At 34.9% G+C, this 20953-nt stretch overlaps 1 protein-coding gene across 1 annotated transcript; it reads right to left on the bottom strand.

Annotated features, from left to right (window-relative positions):
• Positions 1-723: 723 nt before the first annotated feature.
• On the bottom strand, positions 724-13564 carry LOC121428037. The gene is made up of 5 exons (XM_041624611.1): positions 12048-13564; positions 5250-5358; positions 3175-3288; positions 2145-2223; positions 724-1108 (listed from the first exon to the last, which is right to left on the bottom strand). Exons 1-5 carry the CDS (start codon positions 13526-13528, stop codon positions 1017-1019), a joined length of 1875 nt encoding a protein of 624 aa, XP_041480545.1. The 5' UTR covers positions 13529-13564; the 3' UTR covers positions 724-1016.
• Between the last annotated feature and the right edge of the window lie 7389 nt (positions 13565-20953).

Raw genomic sequence — 20953 nt, 5'->3', positions numbered from 1 at the left:
ATCATAGATGAAAGGGCATTGCAGTGATTTACTTTATAACTCACCACACGATGATAAACTTTGCTAAATATTTAGGTTTTAACTATGATATATACTTGCTTGCAGGGGCGGATCCAAGATTTTCCAAAAAGGGGGGGGCAGATTTTTCGGAGGAAAATTTTGACAAGCCCGAAAAAAAAGGTTTCACCCACAAATTAAGGATATTTTGTACCCGAAAAAATTTGACAAGCAAAAAAAATAGGTTTCAACCACAAATTAAGGACATTTTGTACCCGAAAAATTTGACAAGCAAAAAAAAAAAAAATATCTTCAATATCAAAAGAGGGGGCACACCTCTGTTTCAATGGCATTTTTGCATTACAAATTTCAATTTTGCTTCTCAAAAGGGGGGAGCACGTGCCCCCCCCCCCCTCCCTGGATTCGCACCTGCTTGCTTGATGAAAGGAAGATGTTGTTACACTAGTACTCAGTACTCATAACACCTTGGCCCGTATTCTGAAGTCGGGTTTAACTTAAACTCAGTTTTAAAGTTGTGGTTTAAGTATGGGAAGCCAAATGTATCAAAACTTTTATTAAGTTGTATGTTTCTTATGTTTACTGTGCTCTTTCCTGATTCATTAATGGTGAAGACAATCATCTATTTATACTTCCTACACAATAATGAATGATTTGAGAGCCGAATGAGCTGAAAGCATGATATCTCTACTGTTATTGATTATGTAACAATTGGCTGTCCATACTTAAACCACAACTTTAAACCTGAGTTTAAGTTAAACCCGACTTCAGAATACGGGCCCTTGACTCTACATGTGCATAGTAAGTGAGTGATTAAACATTCATCAATGAATAAACATGGTTTTGTTTATAAATGCATGCTGTGTAATGAGAAGTACTTAGCAACATGAGATTGCATCTAGCATTTAATTCGATTTCTTATTAAATTTGAGTGCATTATAATTCTCTAAATATGATTGTTCTCCTGGAAGCTATTGACCTGACAAAACCTAGCCATTGTATCAATAAACGTCACAATCTGAAGAAGAATATTGGGTACACTCGCCGTCATTAGTATTTTCTTTGTAGCCCTTTGTTTCATCCAGTCCACTTCCTAAATTGGGGGAAAAATAATTAAAGAAATAAACATTTACAGTGCAAATTTCAAAGCCTGGTCATTGCGATGATGTAACTTTGCACCATGATATTCTGTTGTTTTCCTCTAATATTGTATTAAAAGTTATCATTATTGCAAAATGCAAATCAGTCCACTTATGTCTAATTGATAGAAATTATGATATCCCCAAACTGGGAAATCATAACCTCACAAACCAGAAACAAATTGCATTTAAAGCTAAATGACAGTAGTTGCACTAAAACACTAATTTCGTGAGAAAGTCTGTAAAACCAAGGTTAAGTATTACTATATCGTCGTCGATCTAGATCTGGTAGTTACATAAACTGAACTTTGTGAAATCATAAAATCTAGGCTGAAAAACAATCACACTGAAGATCGCCAACACAGATAGGCACACGTGGGACAGTGGATATTGTATTGCTGGAATAAAAATGGGACGGAAGTGCCCAAATCCGCGCTTATTTTGCTTATTTCTCAGCAATCACACAATTTCTTCCAGAATCCTTCGGCAAATATTTTTTCATTCATATAAACAGACACTTGTATTGGATTCTGTAAAAAGTCATTTTGAGATCGTAGCACAACTGGCATTTACCTTTAAATACCTGTCCACAAAATGAATGCAGTTTTATAAATTGTGTCATAATAATCTAGATTGATTTACATAAAGAGGTCATATGAGAGAAAACAGAAGCTTCCTACTTGGATTTCACTTTCATTCCAGTGGGTTTCACTGTATTTTTTTTATTCAATTATTGGAGCCTGAACAATTAAGCTTTTTTTTTAATCTTAAATTAGAAGTCCTTTCCGAATGCTTTGGAATTTTAAATTTTTGGGGCTGATGAAAACTAGTTATATTATTCATTAAGTCCTTCCCAAATTCTGAGAAATTATTCAATTTTCAGAACTGCTCAAACTAAAAATAACAATTATAATGTAAACTAGAGTGTCATATTGTCAATAATCAAAGGTTTATATTCGACCTCTAAGAAATAACCTGTTGATAGCATACCTGTGATTAAGTTGTGAAGATTGCAATAGTTTGTTCCTTTGTCCAGGACGGCATACCATGTTTCTGAGGTTGAATATCCCTGTAACGGAGATGATACAAGAAATAAAGCTGGTATATTCTTCATAACAAAATCAATTAAATTCAATTTGATTATTTACAGTGAAACCGGGGTGGAAATTTCTCCCAAAAGGTAGGGGGGACAAGGGGCTAGAAAATTTTACAAGCAAGAAAAAAAATACTTTTATCATCCCAAAAGTAAGGTCATCCCATCCCAAAATACATGTTTTATTTCCATCATAAAAGGCCAAAAATAGTAGGGGGATATTCGATATTGTGTCCCCCTACTATTTTGAGTAGGGGGGACACATCCCCCATCCCCCTGGGATTTCCGCCCATGCAGATGCATATAATAATCAGCCAATAAGCAGTCTTTATAACAACTTTTTAAAAATATTGTTAAGCTCTACATAAAAGAGGCATATCATTACAATTTGAATGGGGAAAACTAAAGGAAAAACAAGTGGTTCATATAGAGACGTGGTCTTTCTAAAAATGCTGTCGATAAAGTATGTTAGACAGTATTTGTCCCATCTTCATTTTAAAACTGCAGCAATTGCACTTACACAAAATTGTGTACAAAGTATGTAAGACCAGAAGTAAATTACTATCGAGACACAAATTACAAAATGAATACATGAAAAATATAATATTACATTTTAAAACAAGTAAAATTAAACAACGGTAAAACATAAAACAGAAAGGGTAATTCCACGATTTGTTACATGACACTGTACGGTAATTGTTACCGTACTCTAAGATATGCTCCTATATGAAGATTCTCTCATAATTCTTTTTCTATTGTAAGATTTAAAACTCCAGACTAAGCCCACCTAATACCACTAAATGAAACCCTAAGAACCATTTCAGTAAAGATATACCCTCATTGAAACATTAAGATACTATGGTTATTGGCCCTTGATATACCTTGTTCGTGTACATACAAATATTTGATATTTCACTACATACTCACATGCACTGCGCAATTTGCTCCCTTTTGTGTAAACTTGAAGCTGAGGTCATCTACGTAGTGTTGCTTTGGAGTCTCATGTTTGGCTAGCAGAATTGTACTGTTTACGGAGACAAGCTGAAAAGATTAAAAGGAAGTGTTGATAACATTTTAAAGTGAAGGAATACGAAGGATTAAATTATTATACAAAGGTACAGTCATCAAAATTATAGATTTTCACTACTAGATGTACCTGTATAATGGTAGAGGTCGATGCATCCCTTACAATGCAGTTCACGATGCAGTTCAGGTCCTGTTATGAATGACCTTACACAAGACTGATGACCTTTTCTTGTGATTTATGTGTAATATCCCTGTCATTGGCGGTGGAAGCCAACAAATTTAGGAGGGGTCCACCTGAAATTTTTGGGTGGAACAACATATGCCAAAATTTTTTGACAACCAAAAAAAAAAAGGTCATCAACTTAAATTTTAGGGGGGACCAAAAAAATTTTGGGGGTGTCCACGTGAATTTAGGAGGGGCACAGGAAATAAAATTGACAAGCAAAAAAAAAAGGTAATCAACAAAAAATTTAAGGGGGGACAAGTCCCCCCCCCTCCTTCCTGCTTGCGCGGCCTATGAATATGTTTCAGTTGTGTGTAACTGTAAGTCATGCATATACTTTACATTACAACCAGCTTAATGAAACACCCACCAATTTATCTATTATTTGCTGATAAGGCATTCTTAATCATTCTTCTGCTCCAAGTAATTACATCTATGGAATTTACATGTAGCTACCTAAAGGTGTATCTGTTATCTTCTCTTCCTTGCCTTTCAATTCTTATCTCTCTCTCACTCCACCATCCAAACATTCCTTTTCAGAACAACATTGTGAACGGTAAATAGCCTCTATTACTTTAATAATAGAAATATTGATAATAATATGAATCATGATATCAGTTATGATAATTCAGTGATATTACTTTTAATAATGATCATAAAGGTACAATTTTTTTTTCTAAAAAGATTTCATCAAATTAAACAAAATCATAAAGAAGCTACCAAGAGAAAAATAAATAGAATATAGATGAACAAAATACAAAGGGTAACCAAAAGGCAAGGAGGAGTAAACTCTTTGGCCCGTATTCTGAAGTTGGATAACCATGGTCTAACTCTATGCTTAAATTATGGGAAGCCAAAAATTTCAGAATTTTGTTACATTGTACATGTATCTTTCTTATGTTCACTGTGGTTTTTCTAATTCCTGAATGAAGAAGACACTATCTTATTTACACTTCCCAGGCAGTTAAGAATGATTTGATAGCCAAATGAGGAAGATACATTTCATCTTTATCATTAGAGATTTATGCCACAATTGGCTATCCATAGTTAAAGAGAAATGCCAGTAGTTGCAGTAAACACTGATTTCATGAGAAAGTCTGTAAATCCAGGCTTAATTGTCAGTGTATCATCAAGGATCTAGATCTGGTACATAAACTGAACTTTGTGAAATCTTGAAATCTACACTGAAAAATGTTCACACTGAAAATCACCAACACAGATAGGAACACGTGGGACAGTGTATTATTATTACTGGAATAAATACCAGACGGAAGTGACCGAATCCGCGCTTATTTTGCTTATTTCTCAGCAGTTACACAATTTCTTCAAGAATCCTTTGGCACATATTTTTTATTCATACAAACAGACACTTGGGTGGTCATTATTAACTTTAATAGACCATGGTCTAACTCTGTGCTAAAATTATGGGGAGCCAAAAACTATATAAAAAAAATCTGCTTATACTTTATACTGTATTTCTGATGTTTACTATTTTGTTTCCCTTTGCTTCCATAATGACGAAAATTAGAAAATATTTCAATTATGATTCTAAGATACTGTAGTTATAAATGATTGGAGTGTCATAACTCATAAACTATGGATTTGTTCCCCAATCAGCTCTCCATAGTTAAACCACAACTTCAAACCAGGGTTTAATTTAAAACTGAGTTCAGAATACAGGCCTTTGAATACAGGCCTTTAAGAAAAATAACACATTCCCTGGAAGGAAAGAAATTTTAAGAGGAAAACTCACTGAGTAGAGGCATTTCTCTCCCCCTTGATCACAGTTATCTGATCCTGACCACTTCTTGATTTGATTTACAAGATCCATAGAAACTGTCGAACAGTTTACACCAAACATCCTATTTATAAGAGAGAAATTGAGAGCGATTACATTCATGAATTCATAATAATGATCAGCATGTATTATGAGGCACTGATATCCAGTTTCCTTTTCATTGGCACACAATATATTACCCTAGCTGTCGCTGCAGCTGGGTTGAGTGCAGCACAATGTGGCTGAGATTCGAATCCATATCCCTCTCATTAGAAGACAAGATTCATAACCACTAGACCATGATGCCCCCATGAAATTTGATTCTTCTTTACAAAAATATTTAATATAAAAATACAGAGGAAAATGTCAATAATAATATATTTTCAAGGAGAATGAAACCTGTGTTAATGCTCACAAGTTATCAAAACAACATATCAATTAAAGGTTAGGGATAAAAAAGACTGATTTTCAAAAAAAGGGTCTGAAAGACTGGTCAATGGTCAATCGCTGGGTCAAACATATCTAGGGTATTTATTTTTCAAAGCTTGTTTTTTTTAAGACTAGCCAAATGTGTTTAGGCCTTAGGGTAAATGTTTTTTCTCCCCAGCTTTTTCCCCAGGGCCTTTTTTCCTTTTTTGATAATTACATGATGAAATATGGATGACACAAGTGGTATTTTAACCCTATAAAAAAACTGCACTGGGGTGATGCAATACCCATATAGTCTTGTCTATTTGAAGGACAAGTCCACCCCAACAGAAAGTTGACTTGAGTACAAAGGGAAAAAATCCAAAAAGCAATTAACTGGAAATTTCATTAAAATTGGATGTAACATAAGAAAGTTATGACATTTTAAAGTTTTGCTTGATTTCACAAAAGAGTTATATGCACATCCTGATGGATATGAAAATGAGGAGACTGATGAGTGATGATGTCATAGACTCACTATCTCTTTTGTATTTTATTACATGAAATAGATAAAATTCTACTTTTCTCCTCACTGTCAAGTGAAACAACGATTAATTCCTCCCTGAACATGTGGAATGAGTATTGTTTAATACTATATGGTTCAGTCAAGTTGGTCCTTATTGTCAAATCTATAAAAAAAATGAAATATTGTATTTTCAAACAATAAAAAACAAAAGAAATAGTGAGCGGGGGACATCATCAACTGTCTCATCTAAGTTGTGCATATCACTGTTTTGTGAAAAATAAGCAAAACTTTAGAATGTCATAACTTTCTTAGTTTATATCCGATTTTGATAAAATCTTCAGCGTTTTGCAAGTTTGATTTTTCTCTATTTATTCAAATTAACATTTTTCTGGGGTGGACTTGACCTTTAAGCTTATTGTTAGCAAATATAGACAAAACTTTTTCAGGGGCCAAAATGTGTAAATTAGGCCTGTGAAAAACTTGTTTAGGGGGTTATTTTGCACACAGAGAAAAACATGTTTAGGGGGTGTTTGGAAATAATTTTGTCATGCATGTATACAGCAATACAATTTGACTACCATATCATGTCATATTTAAATGTATGCTGATCTTTGTTGAAAATATTAAAAACAAATTGAAATTGAGGAATAAATTTACAAGGCAGACATATGTAGTGCAGTGAATGAGGAATTCCAGACCAGGGCTCATTTGAATTCAAGCAGATTTCACAAAATGAAATACGGGACAATCGACAAAAAAGATCAACAAAGAAGGCTACACAGTGTTAGACTTGTGAAAAAAATATAAAGAAATGGAATGGAGGGTAAACGAAAGAATGGAGAGAAAGAAAGAAAATGAAAGAAAGGAGATGAATTGAGAAGAAAGGAAAAAAATGAAGGGAAAAAAGTATAAAAGAAAGATAGAATAAAAGAGAGAAAAAGGTCACCGTTATTCTTTGAATTGAATATAGAAGGAAAGGAAGGGAAGATGAATAAATGTGTACATTTAAAACAAAATAAAGGAGAGAAAAACATTAAGAAAAAAGGACGAGGAAAGACAAAATGAAGGAAAATCATTTTTTCTTCATCCTTTGAAAGTAAGAAACAAAGAAAGAAGAAAAACAGGAAGGGAAGAAGGAAGGAAGAAGGGAAAAAAGAATAAGGGAAAAGAAAGAAAGAAAGAAAGAAAGGAGGAAAAAGAGGGAGGAAAGAATCAGAGGAGAGAATGAAAAAAAAAGAAAATAATGGAAGGAGAGAACGAATGAAAAGAATGAAAAGAAAACGAAGGGGAGAAAGAAGCAAAAAAGTTTAAGGAAAAAAGAATGAAGAAAATAAAAATTTGAAAAAGAAGGCAGGTAAGAGAAATAAAGAAAGAAATAAAAATGGAGAGAGAGAGAGAGAGAGAGAGAAAGAATCAGGAAAGAAAGATAGGAAATAAAGATAGATGGAACCAAAAAGGGCAAGCAGGAAGGATAGAAGGATAGAAAAGAAAGAAAAGTTTAAACTTCAAGCAAACAAAAAAATCCAATCATCTAACAAAAATCATATTTGGTGCTTTTTAAATATATCTTTCAAATAAAAAATGAAATGTTTCAGAAATGAATACAATGAACACAACAAGGCTGACTTAAAACGAAAGCTGTAACAACGAGATCTAGTTAAGAAAACTCATAAAACTTCTTTCTTCGATCACATCTCTAAATCAGTAACCCGAGAACAATTTTCCGCCGATTTTGTGATTATTTTGGTGGAAAAACTGTTTATCATGTCATTGTTTGCACCATTGAGAATCTGCTCCGATCCTAATTGCCTAGCCAGTACCTGCCACACACAGGCGGGAAGCCAGTTTGCAATGTATTGGGTTAGCAAGAAAATCACCGTAGAACTTGCAAAGGTTTATTTATCAATTTTATTGTTGCCTCTGCTTCGTTATCTGTTTGTTACTTGATGAAAATTTGTCACTTTTAAATGTATTAACTACATTTTGTTCAATATTCTGAAATGCGGGACAAATAGGCGTCCCGGGAATTTGTCGGGACGCCAGGACACAGGAGCAAAATATTGGACGATCCCGGGAAATATGGGACATCTGTTCACCCGGGGGGGGGAGATCAAGAAAATTATGTTTCACGACATTTAATAATAATAATAAACAGTTCTTGTATAGCGCATGTCACAATCATGAATAATGTCTCTATATGCTTCCAAAGGAGTTTGATATTAATTTTTACCCCAGCTGTAGCTTGGCAGCCGTAATTACTAAGATTATGTACAGAAAACAAGATTTAATGTCTTGAATTGATTTAATGTGGTTTGATTCATGATACTCAATATATGGTTTCTTTTCATCAATCCTGATTTAAAAAAATACATTAAATTACATTCAAATTAATGACATCATCACGACCATCATTCTTTCTCTCCTCCTCCACTTGTTCACTGCTCCCTGCCTGTGGGAATCTAGAGGTAGGAATATGGTATGCCTATGTTGTACAGAGCACAAACTTTAAAAAATCATTAAAATATCACTTTTGTGACCAAAATTACTAATTTCCATACAGTTGCAATTTATTTTTCACTAGTAATTGGGAATATTTTTTTCCTTTAACCAGAGCGCTCAAAAACTTGAATTTTGGGCATATATCTGTGTACGCCCTCTATTGGTGGAAAGTAATATGGCAAGAAAATTTTCATTTTTTGATCTCTATTTTTAATTTTAAAGAAAAAAAGGATTTAAAGAATCAAATTTAAATAAGAGCCAAGTTGTAAGAATAATAGATGTAATGGAAACTGTCAGTGTAAAAAAAATCAAGCATTTGCACCAAAGAAAATGAGAAAATAAGCCAAACATTGCCACCCTTATTTTGCCACACATGGAGATATAACTGAGAACCTTGTTCATTGAATGAGTGTCCTCCTCCAACCTTATAGTAACTACATGTATAGCTTCACAACCAACTTCAACTGACATTTAGTAAATAGCCTTTCCAAACTTCCCTAGTTTTAAAATAGACCCCATTGCTAATTGATCTACACAGAGATTCTGACCATGGCCAGGTACACGTTAATATCTAGCCACAGCCTAGGCACAGTCAAGGTATGCACAAATTATCTACTCGAGCTCACCAGTCGATTTTGCATGATGCATGAATTGGATAGCCCAGACCGTCCACGAATATACTGCTGCACAGGGCCAGCAAAATGCCGACGAGTAAAAATACAGCTCCACCTCTCAACATTTTCGCAAAGAACCCGTTTCTTCTGTAATATCTATCCGATAATGTCAACTCACTGTCGTCTTCTGATTCTTGGAGTTTCGAATACTTCGTGCTCACCATCACGAGATCACAAGATCGCATTCGTGATTGTTACATAAAGTTGTTTACAAAACAAAAGCCACCGGTACGGGTATACGGTCCGAAGTCTAATGCAAACACGTTATGTACCAAACAATTCATATTCTCATTCAAGTCTAACTTCATAAAACTTGGTGGTTTACTGCTTAGGGAAATGGTCATATTTCATTAGCTAAGATGTTTGTCATATACCAATGATTGTTTACTAATGAAAATGTCTGAAATTCATCATATAAATATATATTCATTAGGTGCAGGAAATTGAACATGAAATTGAAATTGGTACGATCTTGAAACAGACTAGAAGTGCGGGTTCTCCAGCTGATTGATGTCGGTGAGAGTTCAAAGGAGTGATCATACTCCCAGATTATACTCGTAGCCCCCCCCTCCGCAATGAAAGCAACGAAATGGGGAGATATTGAATTATAAGGAAGGAAAAGGAAGGGGGAGGAAACCGGGAGGAAATAGAAAAGTCTATATTCTACGGGGGAGACGGGGATGAAGAAAATGTATATCGAGAGTGAAAATTAAAGGATAGATGATAAGTGAAAATGTGAGAAAGTGCATGGAATGAGGGACAATTAGATCGAAATTCAATTGGTCATAAATTGAAATAATATTATAGGCCTATATTTATGACCAAATGTGTAAGTGGTCGATCAGAACGTTACTTTCACTATATACCTACGATCCGCCGTCTCGTACGTCTTTGGTGACAAACTCTATCATGATATGGGTAATAGAACACATTCAAGGGAAAAGAGCGCTATACGTACTATTGAAGAAAAAATGAAAACAATCGATGGGGGTCAAAGAAAGGCCGAAATGACCCTACACCAGGATATCTCATTATACAGCCTGCGATTGAGCGCTAGAATAGGAAGTGTTGAACAGAAAATCCTAGGAAAAATATTTTTCATGAAATTACAATATATATATATTTATATTTCCTTATTTCTTTCAGGAGCGGATCCAGGAGGGGACCGAGCCGGCCCCGCCCCCCCCCCCCTATTTTTGGGGCAACCTGCATAAAAAAGTGTACTCATTTTCACTTGATAGAAACGATGAATAACAGAAAAAAAAGTAAGAAAGTGGTATTATACCCATGATGTGTAATTTACAGCCTCGTAACGGCCGGCCCGACCCCGAAAGGAAACAAGAAAAATGTAAGGGGATGAATTGGAAAATAGACTTTGTATAAAAAAAAATTGCTTGCGCTTCGCGCTTGCATTAATTGCCTGTGTAATGAATATCATTCTAGAGGATTAAATGGCACTTAATATATCCAGGTCTGAAATCAATTTGCACACAATATTTTACTTCGCATATCAAGCTTTCATTATTTTCTTTGATTTAGACAAATTGTTAATATATATCAAAATTTTCAGTTCGCGCTGTGCGCTTGCATTGTTTTATTTGTGAGATATACTTATCCTCTTTGCAAATCCTTACCAAAATTTCTCAAAATGCCCCTTTATCATGTGAGTATATCAAAAATTTAAGCAGTCGCTTCGCGCTCGTATTCATTTGTTTGAGATACACAGCTTAATCTTTATTTAGATACAAACGCGCTTTGACTGTCCAGTTTTCAGGTCGGAATATAAAAAAATTGAGATCGCGCTCCGCACTCTCACTATTTAATTGGTGATACTTGTATCCTAATTGAGTCCCTTCTCACGTTACTATATTAAAATTTCTGCTCGCGCTTCGCGCTCGCGATGATTAGTTGGATACTTATCTTTGTTCATGATTATAAAAACTGCTCAGAATCTTCAGGTCTAAGGACATAATATGTCAAAGAATTAGAGCTCGCGCTTCGCGCTCGCATTATATATCAAGACAAATGAGATACCTTATCTTGTTTATAACAAAAACTAAAAATTCAGTCTTTAGTTAGGACAACCCCCTAAAAACAACAAATCAGATTTATAGCGGCCAATCGAGAAAAATGTTGATGAAAATATTTTTCGCCCCCCCCCCTTGGGCAAAGCTGGATCCGCCCCTGTCTTTTCCCATTATGTTTCTTTTTATTTCTCCTTCCCCATGTTTTTTAGCAAATGGGGGTAGGGCACGTACTCCCTAGCTGACTGGGGTACTGAATATAATCAGGTAAAGGAGAATCAGTCGTCATCATTTTATCTTAAAACTTTGAATAAGAAATACAGAATGGATATACTACGCATAGAAATGAAAGAGCCACGATAAAATAGTTAAATAAACATTTTAAAATAAACAATCGTAAATCTGTTTCCCCGCCGCACCCCCCCCCCAAAAAAAAAAATATAGCGTTCCAAGTGGGTAAAGGGATATTGATATATCCACTTGGTCTTGTAGCCTATTAGCCGGGCTGCATGAAATTCAACGTAAATCTGCAAATTATGAAGTTAAAGCTATAATGAAATGAAATGACTTAACAAAAAGATAAAACTAAAGCTCTATTCCTCAAATGCAATTATGTTAAGATTTTTTTAATGTAACTTCTCACCAGCTTAGTCGACAGGATGCATGAATTGGAAAACCTAGCCGAGCTTTTATTTGGCTCAACTTTCCTTCGTTCTTCATCGCCATCTGTGGCATAATCTCATCCTCTTGAAGGGACAGTAGACGACGAGAAATGCCAGACCTACTCCTCTCCTCGACTAACCTTCCAGCGACATCTTCCCGAAGATGTGGATTAGAATCATGAAGATATGAGTCGTCGAATTCCATGCGTTTCATGAAATCTCGTCCGAGTAAATCATCGACGTCGATTTCGTCACCCGCATCTTGGTCATCCACGTCATGGTTTTGAAGAGCCATCTCCGGATGTATTCGAAGACTTGCCTTTTTATCCTTGCCTTTGTAATACGAAGATTTTTCCCACCCTATACGGTCATCGACAGAGTGAACACGGCTGTCATCAAGTTCCATTTGCCGCAGGAAATCTTCATCAAGTTCTGTTGAGACGTCTTCCTTGGATGGCGCCTTGGCAGGGTTGTCCTTCCGAGTGGCGCCGTGAGGATGCATGATACGCTGGCCCATTTCCTCTGGAGGACGTTCTGACTTTGAAGATGGGTGGAACTTTTGATCTGCAGTCTTGCCTTGGTGCATGACGCTGTCATCAAATGCAATTTGCTGAAATATGTCCTTTCCCATCAGCGAAAATAAATCGGAATCCCTGATGGCCGGATCTTCAACAATTTCGTCTTCGGTTTGAACTCCATGTACACCAGGCTTCGGATTCATGTCAGCTACGTCGATTCCCCGTTGTGGTCTTGAAGATTTCTTGGTGTTTGAGGGATCGTGCATCTCTGAATCATCCAGCTCCATACGCTGCATGAATTCTTCGTCAAGAATTTGGGAAATATCAGCATTACCACTCTCAGCATTACCGCCTTTGGGTAAGGATTCCTTTTGGGGTATCGCCCTTGGATGCATTCCATTTAGGTCGTCAGCATTTTGTGGTCGTGAAGATTTCTTGATGTTTGGCTGATCGTGCATCTCTGAATCGTCCAGTTCTATACGTCGCATCAAACCTTCGTCAAGAAATTGAGAGATCTCACCGATGTCATCGTCCACATTTTCATCATTGCCGCCTTTTGGCGAGGAATCCTTTCGTAATGTAGATGGAGGCCTTCGATGCATCCCATCTAGGTCATATCCATTTTGTGGTCGTAAAGATTTCTTGATGTTTGGCGGATCGTGCATCTCTGAATCGTCCAGTTCTATACGTCGCATAAAACCTTCGTCAAGAAATTGGGATATCTCACCGATGCCAGTGTCACCATCTTCAACACGAGGTCCTTTGTCGGCGTCCCTTTGTGGTGTAGACGCTCGTTTGTACATCCTTTTGGGGTGCATCAGAGCTTCCTCCATTTCCGCTGATTTCTTAAACCTAGAGTTCTTTCCATGTTGTACATTAACAGAGAGTACAGCAGAGAAGAGACATAGAAAAACTGTTAGTCTTGTGATCTTCTTGAACTCCATTTTCAAAGACCTTTCAGTCAATGTGGTTGATCAGACGAATGTATCATCGACTGTATACACTGACTTATCACTGTGGAATTGCTTATCAATAAATTAAGATGCATTTCCCGGTGTTTATTTTTTGTTTGGTCCAAAAATGTATAGACTTTAGAACCAAGATATAGATAACGAGATTTAAACAATTTGGCAAGATAATGATAACCCCTTACGACAAAACATGAACTCGTATTGTTTTATTAAGTATGGTAATCGGAATTTGATAAGAGCAAACAAAATCTAATACAATGAATTATCATTATACATTAATTCAATATGCATGATTTAATTGGTGATTGACAAGTTATCTTTATCAATTTAAATGTTATGTACCCTCACCCCATGCCGTATACACACTTAACATGTTGGACAACATACCGTCCACTGTGTTAGGCAATGTATTAGTAAAAAAATATGTATTAATATATTCTGGGCAATTAATATCCAATTGAGCAAAATTACCCAATTATTAGTTTTATTGCCCCCAAAATGCTATGAATTTGCTGCAGAATGATGTTCATAAAAATGCGGGGGGTATAAAGCAGGTAATTTAGAGGGGAAGTTTACCCTCACGAAAAGTTTATTGCAAAATTAGCAGAAAAATAATAAACGATATTGGTGGGTTTGAGGAAATCCATTAAGAAAATAAGATAGTTATTAGAATGTGATTTTTTTTTATTTGTGACATCATAAATAAACAGCTTCCCCATATATGCCATGTATATTATGTAATATGAAGTGCATTAAATGCATTTTTCAATGATTCGTGACGACTTATTTTTAATATTCTTTTCAGGAGAGTGTGTGAAATGATTTGTGTATTGAATAAAAGCCATTTTTAATTTTCTGAGAAAACGACATTTCATTGACTTTTTATCATGCGATATGTAGGAAGGCTGCTCGAATAATTGCGTCACAAATCAAATAATTAAAATTCTAAAAACTTTTTTATTACGTAATAGATTTTCCTCAAACCTTGCTGATATTTTCATTATAATTGTCTCTCTCTCTTTTCTTGTTGCTAAATTTACACTAAACTTTTTCCTATAAAGAAATCAAATGGCATCGGGGGAGGATAAAGAGAGCTAGGGAATGGTAGTCCTTGGGTTCATCATAGAACTCATATGAGTTTAGTTGCATCCACCCAGTAAACTGGGATAAATCAATGTACGGATCTTAATAAATTCTAATATATTCATCTTCGGGACGGTTGCCCAATAAGGAACGAGGCCCGGATTATATTAGTTTTCTCATTCAAATTTTTTTTTTCCAGATCGGCTGCTCGATCTGACCCTTATAAATTATCAAATTTGAATTCCGCATTCATCGCCACCGGGATCGCCACAGCTCTACCCCCCCCCCCCCCTCCCTCCCCCCCCCTCCACAGCGGAATAGAACCATAAAGGGCCTCTTGCTATATATATAATTATGCTCTTTCCTTTTGTGTTTCTGGTATTGCATAATAAGCAATTAATATTTGCTATATAGAATTACCCAATAATGCAGACCTACTATATTGAATAATATTTTTGCTAAGATTTTGTGAAATAATTAATTAGGCCAGGGGCGGATCAAGAATTTTCAAGGGGTGGGGCACATTTTCCCGATGAAAATTTGACAAGCAAACAAAACAAAAGATCCAAACTTTCAAGGGGAGGGCACACTTAGGTAAAACCAAAACGGCATATTTACATTAAAAAGTTTTATTATGGCTCTCTGTTTTAGGCCTTATCTTTTTTGCACGGTGCCAGTGTATTTTTATTCGGGATGGGGGCCCATGACGAGTCATTTTTCTTACTATTGAATATAGTTCTACGACAAAATAAATCTCTCCTTTTTAAAGTACTTTTGATTCTTCTCAAGTCTTCCTACTGAATTATTTGCCCAGTATAAGTAGGAATACTTGGTTAATATCCAGGCTAGAAGAAGTCCATTTAAAGAGAAACACACCAGGCGAAGTCAAAATATTACTTGCTAATGATAACTATAATAGTTATTATTAGCAACTAATTATTGTAATATTTTGTGAGTGCAATAATTAAAGTTGGGCCGATTATTTAGATCACGTCTCCCATGCACTTTTTTATTATTTCATAAAATCATGGATCTAACATGATAAAATCAGATATATGTCTCCCTTATCACTCGTAACAGTGATTTTCTTACACATTGACTGTAGTCATGCAATCCAACGGAGGAACACAATTTGAATAGATATAAAGAATTTATGTAGGATATGCCCAGGGGCGTTAACAGGGGTCGTAGGCCGGGGGAGCAAGAGCAAAAAAATTCCCAGTCAAAATATGAACTAGCCTATTATCTAGGCGGAGTTTATTGTCTTTGCCCTTATGCTGAACGTTAATTGTGGCTGCCTATATATGATTGATTTTGATCTTCAGAAAAAAAAATGATCTTTTTAGGTTTGCATGGTGGATAACGTGAGGTTTACGGTTCACCATGTGTAATATGAAGAAGGGAAGGAAGTACAGGCAGAAAGATTGAAATGAAAAGACGAGATAGGATGAAAAGAGAAAATTATAGAAGTATTCTTTTCTTGAAAGTGAGTGAATTCCTGAAATAGGAGCTGAATATGGCTTGAGTAGCGATGGTTTGAGAAGTAGCAGATAGCAGGTTGCATAGAATTGCATGATTAACCGAAATAATGCAAAACTTTGATATTCCTTGATGAAACTTTCAGTGCTTGTTCGTCTTATTTTACTTTATCTTGTTGTTCAAAACATTTCTTGTCAGTCTAGTGGAGTGCCCCTTTAATTCTTATTAGGCCTGCTCTGGGGCCTACCTTCTACCATCAGCGGACCTTCTGTGCCGGATTCATTTTTTTTGGGGGGGGGGTGCTTTGTAATATTTTGTAATATAGCTATTCCAATAACCTAATTATATTTATTTTATTTTATAGACCGATATAGTATATTTTATTATCAATGCAATCTGGCTTCTCATGCATCCTCATATCATGCAATTGCATGCATGCAGAGTTATCAATAGACAGAGTGGCGACACGCGCACTGAAAACATGATACGCGCGGTCAAAGGTCAGCCATGGGGGGCTGATTAGTTCCCCCTGCGCACATGCAATTATTTGGCAATCATCACTATTTTTATTCCCGTTTTTATTATTCCTTTAATTGATTTTCGGCAAACTAGCCTAGGTCCGGAAGAAATATTAATCGAGTCTAGAAGTAATTTCTCCTCTTTGATTTAGAGCTTGATGATGGATCCCCTTTAACATTTTGGTTTAATTGTCTGGCAATATTTATTAAAGCTCAATTCCGTTTTTTTTATTGAAAATTAATTTGAAGAATTATACAAGTTTGATTCACTCAATTTATAAATAAAAAATGGACAACAAAAAATAGGCAACAATATGGGAATACAAAAAATCAACAAGGTGATGCCGAAGACATAATGGAGTGGAAAACTTGAGGGAGGGGGGCAGGGCAGTTTTCTACTTCTGAAACACTACACTGAAATTTGTAATCACAATGCCGGTATCGTACGGGGGTAATAAACAAGAAGCAAAATATAAGCGATCACACAAAATATATAGGAAAAGCATATATTTTGACGATATATGTTTTTTATTTAAAGTTAGAATTTGATATAGTCCCCTGAAAAATGTGGGCTATATAAAAAGGCGCTGATTTAGGGGTCGGGCCCATACAGGTGGCAACTCCTAGCTACAATATTTTCACTGACTGTCAATCAATTAGAAATAGGAGCATTGTACTCATATTGAATTTCATGTCTTAAAATGAACTCGAATAATTTCAACAGTTTGAATATTAGAATTTAATCAAGATGTCAAAGGCTTTGTAATCGGATCGGCCGGCAAACTTGTCCTTTTTTATGTCACTTAAAAATTAACCATTTATGTTTCTGTTTTGTATAACGAAAAGGGGAGCCTTAGTGATGAATTATTTCTTCATTGTTGTTTTCTTTAGTATTATCATTATTATGACTATCATCATTGTCACTATTAATAATTATCATTGAAATCATTATATTTATTATGATCATCATTGCCATCGTTATAATTACTATTATTAGGGCGGCGAACATCATACTTTCTTTCTCTTTTATTTTTTAACTAAAAAATTGAGGCGGTTTTTGCCCCCCCCCCCCCCCGCCTCCTGGCGATGCCCTTGATAAGCACTATCATCTTTTTGATAGGGGGCAAAGGAGCTAAGCGTTATATAAACTTTTTATCAAACGAAAAATAGGGGGTATAATGAAAGTGCCAATACCCATACAATCGTACAAATTCCCTTCGATTCTCTCTTCTTTGTTTGAACTATTTAAAAAAATGTAGAGGGTGATCGCCTTTCAACCCGTTGGGCCTTATCATCATTATCATAATATCTTGTTCATATCTAAAGAAATGTGATTTATAGTTGTTTCCATCTTAACTTTCATCAGCGGTCGCAATGTCATTATTCTAAGTGAAATGATGTAGGCTTATTTTGAAATGATCATCTATTTAAATGCTGATTATTTTCCTCTATTTTCGGAACTTGTCGATCTTCTTAGCAAAAACACCTTCACTTGATTTTAAATTTGCGGATTGACAATAATTATCACATTAAAAAAATATTTACCTCCATTTCCTCTCATTGGTTTAATCTGTCAATTCTCCTGGCAAATGGTGGAAATTGTCAATAATCTTTTAGTTGTAAATGTACATGTTTATCAGTACTACCCCTCCCTTTATCACTCTCTTTGCCGCTCTCATCTCTGATCTCATTGGCGGAGCAAAAAAAGGGGGGAGAAGAAAACAAAGGGAAAAGGGAGGAAGGAGGGAGGCGAGTGAATAAAATAATAAAATAATGTGAGGGGAAGAGTTGGAAAATACCCAAAAAAGTATCTTTCATATCACAATATATTGCATGTTTGATGTCTGTGATACATATCTTGTTCAATATGCTGATACGGAGCTTAAAATATCAAGTTTTATAAAATTAATATAATACAAAACTTATTTCAGCTCGGACATCGAGCTTTCATTATTTTCTTTGATTTAAAAATTGATTCTGGGAAATCAATGAAAAATTGAAGTCATCTCTTTGATACTTACTCCAAAAATGTATTTAAAACAACAAGAGCTTAAATCATACTGTATAGGTTAATTCATTTAAATAAAATTGCATAATTGGTAGAAAAAAATTTACAAACGATTTCATTTAACGTTTTTTTTTTATTACAACCCTTGATGAATTTTTAATAAAATATTAACTCATGCATCATATTCATAATTACAAAAGTGCTTTAAATGTCAAGTTTTCAAGCCTTGACATCAACAAATTTCGTAATCTCTGGCTTATTAATTAATAAATAAAACGAAAACATTTTCGAGAATTCTTGATAATTCAATGATTTTTTCATAATGGAATATTGATACATTTCATTTGGCGTTTAGGAAGAGGAATAGAAAGATGACCATTTTCATATGATGACAAAATGTCCTTAGAATGTCCCAGTCCTAGGTTTAAATAATTCAAGAAATATCAGCTCTCGCTTCACTTTCGCATCATCTGTTACATGCATTTCATATCCTTTTCAGATCAGAATATCAAAATATTTAATGTAGGAAGATAGCTAATTACCAATCTTCATGGTTTACAAAACATGAATAGAGAGTCCCGTTTTTAGGTCCACATGTAAGTCTCAATTTTTTTTCCGCTCGCATTGTTTAATTATTCTGTTCATGACTACAAAATTAGAATTTCCTTTTTTAGGTTGGAATGTCAAAAATTTTCAGCACGTGCTTGCATTACTTGATTGATCTCATATGTATCGTCGTCATGGCTAACTGCAATCCTTAACAGGTCCCTTTTCGATCAGGCCAGAGCCGCCAGAACGAATATTAAAAAATTACTATTTATTCATGAATTATTTAGCTACATACGCATTTTGTTCAGGATCACAAATTACCCAAAAATTTTCATTTTTCAGGAAAATCTATATGAAATTTTTAGATCGAGCTTCGTGCTCGCAATAGTTTAAATAGGGCCTGTATATATTCATGTTGTCTTGTAAGAAAGAAGTGACTGTTAGGTCTAACCCTTCAAAGAAACAAACGAAAATAAACTTTAAGCAGTCGATTAAGGAAAATGTTGGTGAAAAAATTCTGCCCCACCCCCTTCCCCCTCGTGGCAAAAGCTGGATCCTCTCCTGATCACCTGATACTTTTTTAAAAGAGAAAACAATAATAAGATATCATAAGTGATTTCCATATAAGAAATATATTTCTCAATGCACAATAAGATGAATTCAAACAATACTTTGTTTTTAATCTTTCGTTATGTCACTCAATCCTTCACATCCAAAAAAGCTCATAACAACTTTTAAATTGCGCATGCCTATCCTATATATATATATATACATCGAGAATGACGATAAGAATGAAATAAATCTCAATCATATCTCGGTAAAAAGAATAATGGTGAACATTTTTTTTAAATTTTCCCATTACATTATCACATGCACTAGATTAAAAAAAAACAGGCTGTTGAATCAATTTTGATTAAACTAGGTTTTTTAATAATGAATTTCAAATTTGAATAACAGACACTTCTTCTTCTTCCTCTTCTTTTATCGGAGATCAGCATCAAAATGCAGTATGTTGTAATCCATCCATCCATCAAGTACATTGCATTTGAAGGTGAAATTACATAATCAAGTCATTGAGGACAGGAAAGAGATACGTTTCATATGAATTTTATTTAAAAATAGCATATATGGAAATGCATTTTGATATAAGATAAAAAAAGATGGGTATAAATGGAAATATGAATGTACATCCTAACACAAGGATAATAAGGGAATTTTATTGAAAATGTAATACAATAGTCCCAATGACATGATGCATTTGTAACAAAAAAGAGGAAATACCCTAACAATACCTTTATGAAAATAAAGAACAATCATAAATAAAAATTATATCAATATATGTTGTTCATTCTTTCCACATTGCACAATTATAAGGGGGAATGAAAATATATTTTACTTTCAATCTTGCATTATTTCCTGATTGTGTTAACTTTCATTCCCTGATAAATTATTTTTAAAACATTATCAGCTGACATGTTTATTAGATTATGACTTACCAGAAACCACCTTTGAAATGAGTAAACTCTGTTCAGCTAGTTGTTTCCAAAGATGCTTAAAACTTGTAGTCACTGAGGTCATTACCTTAATTGCATGATCTTTGAAAACACATGCAATTATGATAACAAAATTAGTGATCAAGTACAGTTACCAGCAGATAATCCATAATGAAGATATGAGGTGCTAAAATGTAGCTACACATTAGACCTGTGCCATTTCCATCATCAATCCACGCAAGCATTGTTGTCACAGTCATATTAAGGT

Source organism: Lytechinus variegatus, chromosome 14 (assembly GCF_018143015.1).
Source record: "Lytechinus variegatus isolate NC3 chromosome 14, Lvar_3.0, whole genome shotgun sequence".
Taxonomy (NCBI): Eukaryota; Metazoa; Echinodermata; class Echinoidea; order Temnopleuroida; family Toxopneustidae; genus Lytechinus; species Lytechinus variegatus.
This window is presented reverse-complemented; position numbering and strand designations above follow the sequence as displayed.